The sequence below is a fragment of the Acinonyx jubatus genome, chromosome F2 (genome assembly GCF_027475565.1).
Source record: "Acinonyx jubatus isolate Ajub_Pintada_27869175 chromosome F2, VMU_Ajub_asm_v1.0, whole genome shotgun sequence".
NCBI lineage: Eukaryota > Metazoa > Chordata > Mammalia > Carnivora > Felidae > Acinonyx > Acinonyx jubatus.
In genome coordinates, this window is record NC_069394.1 from 76,209,654 (window position 1) to 76,221,929 (window position 12,276).

Here is a 12,276-nt window from a genome sequence, read left to right on the forward strand (position 1 = left end):
TAAGCAGCAGAGTACCTTCACCGTTCCACAGTCTTTCGATATTCTTATAGGAATGTCTTGGTTGAGAAGGAGAATGTTCTTGACGGTATGAGAGTTGCAACCACACCGGCACCAGCCTCGAGAGTCTTAGGCTTTGGTGTTGAGTCTTGGCCTGGGCACTTCAGCTCTGTGCTCCCCACCAAGCAGCGACCACTCTGTCTCCGAGGATGTGAGCATGGGGTCTACCTCTCACGCAGGATTGCTGTGTGGGCTCTCAAGGTTTATGCTCTCCAAGTAAGCATATTAGTATTGTTTTCCTAAGTCGCAAGAAAATTTTACTCTTGCTATGCCTCATAAAAATTTTCCTTCTTCTTCTCCTTCCTCCCTCCCTCCTTTTCTTCTTCTTCTTCTTCTTCTTCTTCTTCTTCTTCTTCTTCTTCCTTCTTCTTCTTCCTTCTTCTTCCTTCTTCTCCTCCTCCTCCTCCTCCTCCTCCTCCTCCTCCTCCTCCTTCTCCTGGCTAAAACCACTTGCCAGTGGCTATTAGGATGCTGTTTAATAGCACTCTCTCCACAGCCTGTGCTCATTTTTGGCTAATACAACGAAAACCATATCAGTGTTGTTTTCTCCAAGGTTGAGACACTTTTTTCCCCTTCTCTGTTTATTCCTGCAGTCCTACTAACTCATAGGTAGTAAGGGATTTACAATGTAATTTGAATAGTTTTATCACTTTTCATGTGTGATACACACTGATTTACGATAACCAGCAAATCTTAATGAAATACAAAGGTAAATAGATGAAAAAAACCACTTACCTGCTATTTTGTTTGGATCTTCCAAATCTTTACCTATCACCCACTACTTGGACTATTGAGAGTTGATTTGAAGTCGCTTCTTTATACCTGAAAATTAAGGGTTTCTTTATTTTATTTTTGTCTTCTAGAAAATCAGGATAAAGTAGGACATTATGTAAAGAAATGAGGGTCTCCAGCTCTTTCAGAGAGTCTTAAAATGGTTACAATGATGACTGCCAGTTATGTCTTTCTCATCAGAAACGAATTCGAGTTTTATTCTAAAAAGCATTTATTTGGGGTTTTGGGATTCATGAAATTGAAATTAGGAGAATGAAACTGACTTGGTGACTCTGGGCAGGTTCTTCATCGTAAAACCTAGCGGGACAATAGCATTAGTGAGTTGTAAAATATAGCGGGAAGGATGACGAGTTCATGTCCTTTCTGCACATGAGAAGACTGTATGGCAACAGGAAGACAGACATACCCACCTCCCACCTGGAGGTTGGCATGATCAGTAGCTACCGGTTGGTGCTTGTCTCTATGAATGGTTAGAAAATTAGCGGTGGCTCCTGGGTGGCTCAGTTGGTGAAGCGTCCGACTCTTGATTTTTGGCTCAGGTCATGATCTCACGGTCATGAGATCGACCCCCCAGTTGCGCTTTGTGTTGGGCATTGGAGCCTGCTCAATTTTCTATCTCTCCCTCTGCCCCTCCCCTGCTCATGCATATGCTTTCTCTCTTTCTCTCTTTTAAAAAAGAAAAAAAAAAAAGAAAAAGAAAGAAAAAGAGAAAATTATTAGATCTGTTTTTCAGTACCTTACCTCCTAAACCTCCCTTCAATTTTTGCAAATTCCCTTCTGTGGTTCTTCCAGAATGATCTCCCCATTCAGTCAGTAGGGGAAATTCGTTGACAGATACCTTTCACTAACTCCAAATGACCTTTTTCAGGCTACAAAATATTAATTGGGGTTTAGTAGAAGAAACCAGGTGAGACTACATCTCAATCCAGTGTTATTTATTTACTTGTTTATTTAATTTATTTATTTTTGGGTGAGAGAGAGTGCGTGCGTGCGAGTGGGGGAGGGGCAGAGAGGGAGACACAGAATCTGAAACATCTAGGTTCTGAACTGTCAGCACAGAGCCCAACGTGGGGCTCGAACCCACAAACCCTGAGATTATGATCTGTGCCAAAGTTGGATGTTTAACTGACTGAGCCACCCAGGTGCCCCCTCAATCCAAATTCTAGAAGTTTTCATCTAGCTAAAGGGAAAGAATGCTTGGGCGCCTGGGGGTGGCTCAGTCAGTTAAGTGTCTGACTCTTGATTTCAGTTCAGGTTATGATTTCACGGTTTGTGAGTTCAAGCCCCATGTTTGGCTCTGCACAGACAGTACAGAGCCTGCTTGGGATTCTCTCTCTGCCCCTCCCCCGTGCTCGCTCTCTCTCTCTCTCTCTCTCTCTCTCTCTCAAAATATGTAAATAAACTTAGAAAAAGGAAAGAATGCCAAAGGGCAGCATGTAATTTCCAAGCTGGCTTTAACCCAAGAGTGTTCTTTCCTGCCATATAAATACTTTGACCTTTCCACACCCATCTAGAAAAGCTCAATAGCTACACATCTTCTCTGGGGCACATCTACAGGCAAAGGGCAAAGGCTCATAAATTTAGATGAGCCCTTTAAAGTGGCTGCTGTCAGCTTCTCAGACAGGTTGCTCACCATTCTCTGGACATTTCGGTGCCTCCTCGGGCTTGCAACATTTACTTTCTGTCCTGATGGCCAAGAAAGGAACGTGGGCTCTGATCTGTGACCATCTCCTTTGAAAACCCTAAGTGTGGTTATCTGTAAAACACACACAATCTGTGGAAGGTGCTAGAGTTTTAGCAATCTCTGTTATCAAGTATTTATAGTTAATTTGTAACCAGTTATTTCTCTTATTTAGCATTTTCTGTTCACTGTTTATTCTTAATTACCCGCATTTGTTAATCTGGGACAGAGAGGGAAAGCTAGACTTTAAAAGTCTGGAAACTGGTGAAGTTCTCATAGTCAAGCTCACAGATTAAAATTCCAGGGACGGGGGCGCCAGGGTGGCTCAGTCGGTTAAGTGTCTGACTTCGGCTTGGGTTATGATCTCATGGTTTGTGAGTTCGAGCCCCACATTGGGCTCTATGCTGACAGCTCAGAGCCTGGAGCCTGCTTCAGATTCTGTGTCTCTGGCCCTCTCTCTCTCCCTCCCCCACTCACGCTCTGTCTGTCTCTATCTCAGAAATAAATAAACATTAAAAAAAAAGAATTTAAAAAATTCCAGGGATGGAACGTTCCTGTACACTTAGAAAAATAACGTGACTGGGGAGGAGAATCCTCGATTTCCTGTGCACAAGGTGATGGAAGACAATGAGAGCTACCAAGACTACTGGAAATCTTTGGTTGGTCACTTGTGGTTCATTAATCCCTCCTAGAGTTTAGCAGAATCTTTCTCAAACTGGTGCACAAATTAAGAGCAGTAGAGTTGAGAATAGGTAACAATTTGTGTTTATTTCATTAACTCCCCGTACATAGATAGGGCCAAGGAAATAAGAGAATTTTGTGGATGGTTGGTATTACGTTCTCATTTTCAAGATGGCGCAAGGTATGAAAATTAGCATGTCAAGGTGGTAGCTAGATTTATCATGCTGAATACCTCATCATGTATATACATGTTGAATCACTGTGTCATGCACCTGAAACTATATATTGTATGTCAACTACCTGTCGATAAAAATATCAGCATGTTAGCACTACATCAGACGAGAAGCTGTTTACTTCCAATAATTCTAAGGAGAAAATGTAACACTCCCTTGTCAAAGCTCACTTTTTCTCCTACAGCTTTTACATTTCTGGTTGTAAAGATTTTTTTTAAGATTTTTAAAAACGTATTTTACTTATTTTGAGAGAGTTCGAGCAGTGGGGGAGGCAGCGAGAGGAGGAGAGAGAGAATCCCAAGCGGGCTCCCTGCTGTCAGTGCAGAGCCCCATGCGGGGCTTGACCCCACGAACCGTGGGGTCATGACCTGAGCCGAAACCAAGAGTCAGGCATTTAACTGACGGAGCCACCCACAAACCTCTTTTCTGTATGAGCGTGTGATTTCTATAGGCGCGATACATCTGAAATGCAGTGTATTTCCCTGCGGGTTGTAGTTCGTTACATGTTCATGGGCACTTTCATCTATCTGAACACACCTGTGGCTCCTGGAGCCTACTTTCCTCCTTCTGTCTTCCATGGGCATGAAGCTCTCCACCTGGCAACTCCGGTCTCAAGGCAAGAGGCTTTTCTGGGGGTAGGATTGGTCCTCTATTTTAAAAACAAAACAGAACAAAACAAAACCCAGCAAGCCACACTCCCTGGGCCCCTCTCTGCTTTGCTGGCTTTGCCCACCCACCCACCTGCCTGCACCCACTGTAGCCACCATTCAGCAGCTGGTTAGAGGATGGAGCTCAGTGGGGAGCAAAGGCTTTGGAGGAAGTAGGAGCAGGAATGGCTCTGTGAGAGGTGAGCGTAATGGCCAAACCAGATTGTATCGTCTCTTCCGATGGCGACAACCTCGCCACGGAAACCGAGAGCACTGAGAACAGCAGTTTTCTTGTAACCTGGGAGAGAGGTTCAAAGAAACTACATCTGACGGCAGACAAACTCAGAGGGTCTGCAGCTTCCTACGTGGCGCATTGGTTTAATATCAGGAATGGGTTGGGGAGGAAAGCGTAGTACCAAGAAAATGGGAAGATGGGAAATTAGGGCCGGAATGTGCAACGAACAATGTCACCTCTACCCTGCTCTATGAAAAAGGAGAGTAAAAATTCCATCATCAGTTTGGACAGGAATTAGCTGTGAGGACGAATGAGCTCGGTTCAACGAGCAAATCTCCACACTGCTTTTATGTATTTCTTTCCCGTGTTCAATTGTTTTTACCCAACTATTTTATATGCAACTATTTCAAAGTGTTGGTTCAATTAGAATCATCCCTTTGGTTAGGAAATAAATGTGTGTGTGCCAAAAGAAAAAAAGGCAAAAAAAGAAACAAGAAAAAAAACCTCTTACCTCTTATGGATCCTTCAAGGTCCTTCAAGGTTCAGTCCATTCATTAATGTAATTAAAAGCAGTTCACGTAAAGGTGAAACTGTCTGCCGTTAGCTTACTGTTTCCCTTGATACTAAGGTTTGTGGAAGACTTTGTCCCAGGGTTTGTCTTGAGCTCCGGACTCACAATGTTAATGGTCTTCTCCAGCTGATGTGACCACTCAGTTCAACGGTGGTCATGTGTTGAGCTGTGTGTGTATGTGCACAGGTGCGTGCACCCGTGTGCATATGCGTTTGTATACCTATGTGTGTGTATTGGGTGTGCAGGTATGTGTGTGTGCATGCATATCATTGGAGAGGGTTAAAACTGTCCAAGGCTGCCTTTCCATAAGCCAGGAACACTTCAAATTGTGGCATCTCCTGGGGGATGTTGCTGATTGCCTGTAGGGGTGCCCATGGGCTCAAATCTGTGGGAGGCTGTGTTTGCCTGTAGTTGTGGGCTTGGGCTCTCGAGCTGGACTGCCTGGAATCAAATACCTGCTGCACAACTGTCTTGGGGTATGACCTTGGGGAAATGGTTTAAGTGGGCATATTATAGTTCTTACCCAACAGGGTTACTGTGCGGACTAGTTGAATGCATCAATTAATAATTATAAAGTACTTGGAACAGCGTGCAGCACATAGGATGTGCTTGAAAATAGAAGCCGAAAGTATGATTTTATTACTGAGAAATATCAGGGAGTTGATATGGGCAGCCAGCCACTAAGAGCTAGAGCTGAAACCGAACAATGGTAACAAGGAAATGTCGTATATTCTGCTAGACAGGCGCCATCACGAGATGAGACCAGGTAATAGAAAATGCCAATGTTGATGGAACTTCCCTAAGGGCAAAGGAAAAAAGGAGGAAGAAGGGACGATGGCTTTTTTTTTTTTTTTAAACGAGATGAAGCTGTGGTACGCTGAAGAACTTGCCTTCCCTCTTGAGGATGGAGTTGGTTATTTAAGGCTGTTTTACTTCAAGTGTCAGCTAGTGTAAATGAAACAGGGAACTGACTATAAGGGTATGGGTGTGACTTATGAAATCCAAGGGCAGGAGCCCAGCGGGCCTCAGGAAAGACTAGAATGGGGAATATGAAAAGCTCTCCGTCTCTTGCCTGCTTCTCGGCTTTTATTCCGGATGCTCACTCTGCAGAAGGATTTTCTCTACTTCTCAGTTGAGTTGATGGATGGGACGGTCCACCAGCTTCCAAGTCCATGTGTCACTCTTACGCCGTATGGTGCTCTCGCTGTCTTACCCTCAGGCTCAGGCACTCAGGCCAAGGGAGTTGGAGTCACGTGATATCAACATGGCGGTGAGGAAGCAAGGTCAGTTCTTGGACATGTGCTGGGCAGAGGCGTCAGGCTATTCACCTCCAGGGGGCATCCTTCACATGGTTCACGGTGGCTGCCTGAATGGTAATACCTCGTCCGTGTTTGGAGTCAGTACGTATTGAATGGATATACCACAACTATTAACCATATGAAATATATCACGTCCACATTTTGAGGTGATACCATTTGATTAAGCAAGACAATTCTGTGGAAGATCAACTTTATTGTTGTCCTGTTTTGTCTTTGCCTTTTCATCACTTTCCTAGAACATATATATATATATGTATATATATATACACATATATATAATATATACATATATATAAATATATATATTTATATATATATACATATATATAATATATACATATACAAATATATATATGTTTAAAGTAGCAGATAGGCTTTTCAGCTAATGCCTAACACCGGACTCCTGTGAGTGTGTCCACCTTACCTGTGACATGAGGTGAAGGGAATTTAGGCACTCAGTCCTTGCCCAGGTGCCTTGCTGTGTCTTAGCATTTACAGTTTCCTCTTCGTCCAACCTGACATTACAGTTTTCTCAGCTTATTGCCTCTCGGGGACTTCAGTATCAATTGAATGAGATTTCTAGCGTCATGGCTCCATAAATCATGATCACTATGGTAACAGGAGCACTATTGTTTTCTGGGCGATTGCTGCTTCTCTAAGTGGACAAGATCGTATATGATCCTCCACAATTTTGGAACATGTATTAAAAGGAAAAAGTAAGATACTTTAAAAAACGTATTTTTATCACCTCCTGTTCAGGCGGGGATCACATGATGCAGACAGGTGGTCTGCTTGAGTACATTATGAGAACATCTGGAGTCCTTCCCCACATCTAGCATGTCTCTAAGTGTGCTAAGGATATATGGGTTGCAATTATAAAAATTTAATGCTCAGATTGAACATTTTATTTTCTTTCTAGGATGATAGAAGAAAAATTTAGCAGCATTTAAAGATTGCCAGTGGATCTACAAGGATTTCGCCATTTTGTCCGTTCATTGAGACAGGAACCAGCAGCAAAGAGGTGGTCTGACTACATTTCTTTTTTTATTTTATTTTATTAAAAAAATTTTTTTTTACATTTATTTATTTTTGAGAGACAGAGACAGAGCACAAGTGGGGGGAGGGGCAGAGATAGAAGGAGACACAGAATCCGAAGCAGGCTCCAGGCTCTGAGCTGGCAGCACAGAGCCCCATGTGGGCCTTGAACTCACGGACCGCGAGATCATGACCTGAGCCGAAGTCCGACGCTTAACCGACTGAGCCCCCCAGGCGCCCCAGACTACATTTCTTTTTGATATTCCCTCGTGTTACTGTCCCTGTCACACCCATGGCCAGCACAGTGAGTGATGAACAATAAGCATTTAATGCATTTGGTGACTAATTATTAGCTAGCTTCTGTCAGTACCTATTGTTATATTGCCTCTTAATCTCCACCCTCTTCCTTCTCGTTGGTGGTCCACTGAGGATTCATCCAGATGAAGAAGCGATAAGATCAGAAATTGAAGCAGCAAACGTAGAAACACGATGTGAAGTTGGAAGGAAAGAGGGACAACTTCTACGCAGCTGGGAGACCATGTGTTTCTATGTCCGTGCACTGAGGATTTAGTCACTAAGCCTCTAAGGGCCTTTCCAAATCTCACTTCCAGGAGTCTTAAAAAAATATTTTTTTTTAATGTTTTTATTTATTTTTGAGACAGAGAGAGACAGAGCATGAGCAGGGGAGGAGCAGAGAGAGAGGGAGACACCGAATCAGAAGCAGGCCCCAGGCTCTGAGCTGTCAGCACAGAGCCCGATGCGGGGCTCGAACTCACGGACTGTCAGATCATGACCTGAGCTGAAGTCGGATGCCCAGCCAACTGAGCCACCCACGAGCCCCTCCAGGATTCCTTTTAAAACCTTTCTGCCAATAGCAAATCCAGAGAATATTAGATATGCTTGTGCTCACAATTAGTTATTTCTGTGGGCCTATCAGCTGCTTTCCTGCCTCTATTCTGTGTCTGGAATGTTGTTTTTTTCTCTCTTTCTCCTCCCCTTTTGATATGTATTGTCTTACGCCCCCTTGGAGGTTGTCTTAAGTCCTTTCTGGGACAAGGCAAGGAATCATTTAAAAAGTCTATTCAAGCAATCACAGATGAATGATCACCTAATCTGTCTGTACTTGAACATCCTCTTACTCCTGTTTCTGAAGCTAATTATTTGGATAATCACATGGTATTGCTGCTATGGATATTTATAGCCCTGAAGGAGACAGGTGTGGTTTTGTTAATGCTCTTTGCAAGTCTTTTGGAGGAAAAAAAAAAAAAGATATTTTATTTAAGAAAAAACTCACTTTGGGGCCCCTGGGCGGCTCAGTCAGTTAGGCATCCAACTCTTGGTTTGGGCTCAGGTCACGATCTCATAGTTTTGTGAGTTCGAGCCCTGCATTGGGCTCTGTGCTGGTAGCACGGAGCCTGCCTGGGATTTTCTATCTCTCCCTCCCTCTCTGTCCCCCCCACCCCCACTCCTGCTCTCTCTCTCTCAAAATAAATAAACTTAAAAAAAAAAAAAGCAAAAGCAAAAGCTCACCTCATTAAGACTACTTCTTTGAAGTACATTATTTTAAAATACCTTACTCTAAACGTACAATTTCTTCAGCTTCATCAATGTATAGAAACTGCTGGACATTCCCCGTCCCTGTTTATTTTTTATTTGTAAGTATTAAAATTTTTGTTTGCAAAGCAGTTGCTAGAGTAAATAGAATGCCGTGAGCTCTCGAGCTTGAACACATGTGATGGTCTAAGTGTTTTTTTGAATGATTTTCTTTCCCCCGATGAGCCTTTTAAATTGCAAACCTCAAGTAACACGGATCCGGAGCGTCAGCCAATGTAACCGAGGGGCTCTCACATTTTGACTGCAGTTAGCTTCATTGGGGGAAAAGCATGTTCTGGAAGAAGACGTTAACTGGGCAGTTAGCAGTCTTTCAGGAGTGAAAACAAATTGTCATCCACAGCCAAATGGTTTTGGCTGTGAGCTACCTCCTTGACTTCATTCCATAAGCCAAAAATATGTGAACAACGCCCTTGACGTGGGAGAAGGAGGAGCCAGCTAAGGGAGTGGGGAGAAGGACGGGGCACGGATGAACTTGAGAGCCTGGCTCCAGACACTTGATCAAGTAAACCGGACGTTAGAAAACACTTCCTTAGAAGGAGTGGTTCTGTAAGTTACTGTCACACGTTGGAAAAATGAAATAATACCCACTCCTTTGGAAGGAGAGAACACCTCTTGGAGATTTTTACCCAAGGCGAGGGTCTCTGACGAGAGCCGCGGCGAACCCCAGGAGATGTCAACCACAAAGCCGGGGGGCCGTGGGGTGTTGGCTTGCAGGGACAGGACCGGGGTGCGGTGAGGAAGGCGCAGCCTTCCAGGTTCAGTCCAGGTTCAGTTCCGGAAGCTCAGGAAGGTGGGCAGGAAGGAGGATAGACTTCACACCTGCTGGAGTCCTCAGAGACTTCCTTCTGGTATGACTAGCACCGCGTGAGGACTGGGATAGAAATGCCCCCCTCGTGGACTCCTGGGAGTTGGTTTTCCCATGCTATCATTCAGAGTGTACCCAGGAGGTCTGCCTTTCCCAGGGATTTCCTGAGGTCTCTTATCCCCATAGACAGCCACTTCCCACCCACCATAGAGCCAGGGTGCCTTCCTTCTCATAAAATATTCCCTGTAGGATTCACCCACCTCCTCTGTAAACATTTATTAAAATGATCTCTTCCACCTGCCTGCCACTGAGTTAGATACAGTATGGAAAGAGAGAGATTCAAGGTATGATCACATTTCTCACCTGGGCCAACTCACTTCCATCTCAAAGTAACCTTGTAAAGTTACTATTAACATCATCCTCCTGGACAGAAGATGACATTGAGATTCAGAGGGTTCAAGCCCCACGTCAGGCTCTGTGCTCACAGCTCTGAGCCTGGAGTCTGCTTCGGATTCTGTGTGCCTCACCCTTGCTCTCACTCTCTGTCTCCCTCTCAAAAATAAATAAACATTAGAAAAATTTTAGATGCAGTTCTTAGATATTTCATAGTTTTTATAATATTGCAAGTGATATCTCAGGGTCGGTATTGTTTTCTGTGTGCTTTGCTCATGTAGACAAGTGCTATTGATTTTGTAAGTTAATACTATAATTGTAAAATTCTATGAACTCTCATATTATGTCTAATAGTTTGGTGACTGTTTCAGATTTCTATTAACCTATAAGAACAATCAACAGCAAAATAACAGTTGTCTTTTCCCCTCCCATTATTTAATATATTTACTTTTCCTTTAGTATTGCTTTAGCCAGAGCCCCTAGTATTGTATTAAAATGTAGTTTATAGTTGGGATTCTTGTCTTTTCCTCATAATAAATAATGCATTTAAATGTTTTTCATTAAATGTAGACTTTGACATAAAGTCTAAGACACGTTGAGGAAGCTTACAAAGAGTTTTTAAATTACAAAGAGATATTAGATTTTAGAACAAAAACTTTGTTTGCATGCACTCTGATAATCATATTTCTCCTTTAATGTGGCTAAACAAATTGATAGGCACTCTAATTTTAAACCATCTTTGCATTTCTGGGATAAATACTAATTGATCTCAGTTTAGTTTTGTAATGCATTGTTGGATTCAGTCAACAATTCTATTGAAAATGTTTATGCCTGAGAAATTTAACAGAAGACCATAGGGGAGAGGAAGGAAAAAAAAAAAGTTAGAGAGGGAGGGAGCCAAACCATAAGAGACTCTAAAAAACTGGGAATAAATTGAGGGTTGATGGCGGGGGTGGGGGGGGAGGATGGGTGATGGGTATTGAAGAGGGCACCTGTTGGGATGAGCACTGGGTGTTGTATGGAAACCAATTTGACAATAAATTTCATATTAAAAATTTTGAAATAAAATAAAATGTTTGTGCCTACGTTACAAAATAAAACGGACCATCTGAGCCTAGAGAATTTGGGGAGGAACATTTTTAATTATCATTTCAAATTCTTTAACGGTTGTTAATTTGTATTTTCTTCAGCCTATTTTGGCATTTTATATTTTTCAGAAATACATGAATTTCATTTATGTTTTAAGTTATCATATTTTTCTTTCAAAATCTCTCTTGTGGGGCGCCTGGGTGGCGCAGTCGGTTAAGCGTCCGACTTCAGCCAGGTCACGATCTCGCGGTCCGTGAGTTCGAGCCCCGCGTCGGGCTCTGGGCTGATGGCTCAGAGCCTGGAGCCTGTTTCCGATTCTGTGTCTCCCTCTCTCTCTCTGCCCCTCGCCCGTTCATGCTCTGTCTCTCTCTGTCCCAAAAATAAATAAACGTTGAAAAAAAATAATATCTCTCTTGTGACTGTATATTTTTCTTTTTTATTATGAAGTTTGTTATTTCATTTTCTTCTTGATTGATATTACTACAGATATATCTGTTTTACCGATCTATTCAAAGCTTCTAGTTTTGTGTATTTCCTCTGTCTCTAGCTGCCCCCCCCCCACCCTCTCCTCCCAAAACTTTTAGGTAGTTAGGGGTAGGTTCATGTGCAAGTTACAGGAGAACTCAAAATATCAGTGGCTTAAGATAAAGTGTTTCTTATTTCTTAAATTGAGGAGGTCTGCAGGTAGTTCAGGTCTGTTATTTACTCTGAGTGTCAAGGATCAAACTATACATCTCCTGCTGCCCCACCTGGCATGATTTCCAGCTTGATCCAAGATGACTACTGAAATTCTAGTTATTAAGATTATATTTCTGGGGGCACCTGGGTGGGTCAGTCAGTTAAGTAAGTGTCCAACTCTCAATTTTGGCCCAGGTCATGATCTCACAGTTGTGAGTTTAACCCCTGCATCGGGCTCCATGCTGGGTGTCAGCTTACTTGATTCTCTCTCTCTCCATCTCCCTCTCCCTCTGCCCATCTTTCTCTCTCAAAAAATAAAAATAAAAATAAAACAAGAAGAATACCATATTTCTTCCAGCAAGAAGGAGGAATATCTTTTAAGGACACATTCCGGGAGCTGCACATACAATTTTACTTATATCCCATTGAGCAGAATTTGCACAGAA

General features: G+C 42.8%; 1 protein-coding gene and 1 pseudogene across 1 annotated transcript in view; both read left to right on the plus strand.

Annotated features, from left to right (window-relative positions):
• Window positions 1-3,382: 3,382 nt before the first annotated feature.
• LOC113594696 (fatty acid-binding protein 5-like) lies at window positions 3,383-4,593 on the plus strand (annotated as a pseudogene).
• Window positions 4,594-6,161: 1,568 nt separating this feature from the next.
• LOC113594727 (uncharacterized) overlaps window positions 6,162-12,276 on the plus strand; it is a 69,871-nt gene continuing 63,756 nt past the window's right edge. Inside the window, exon 1 of the mRNA XM_053208223.1 lies at window positions 6,162-6,297. Within this exon, the coding sequence (XP_053064198.1) occupies window positions 6,162-6,297 (136 nt within the window). The remainder of the gene's footprint in view (window positions 6,298-12,276) is intronic.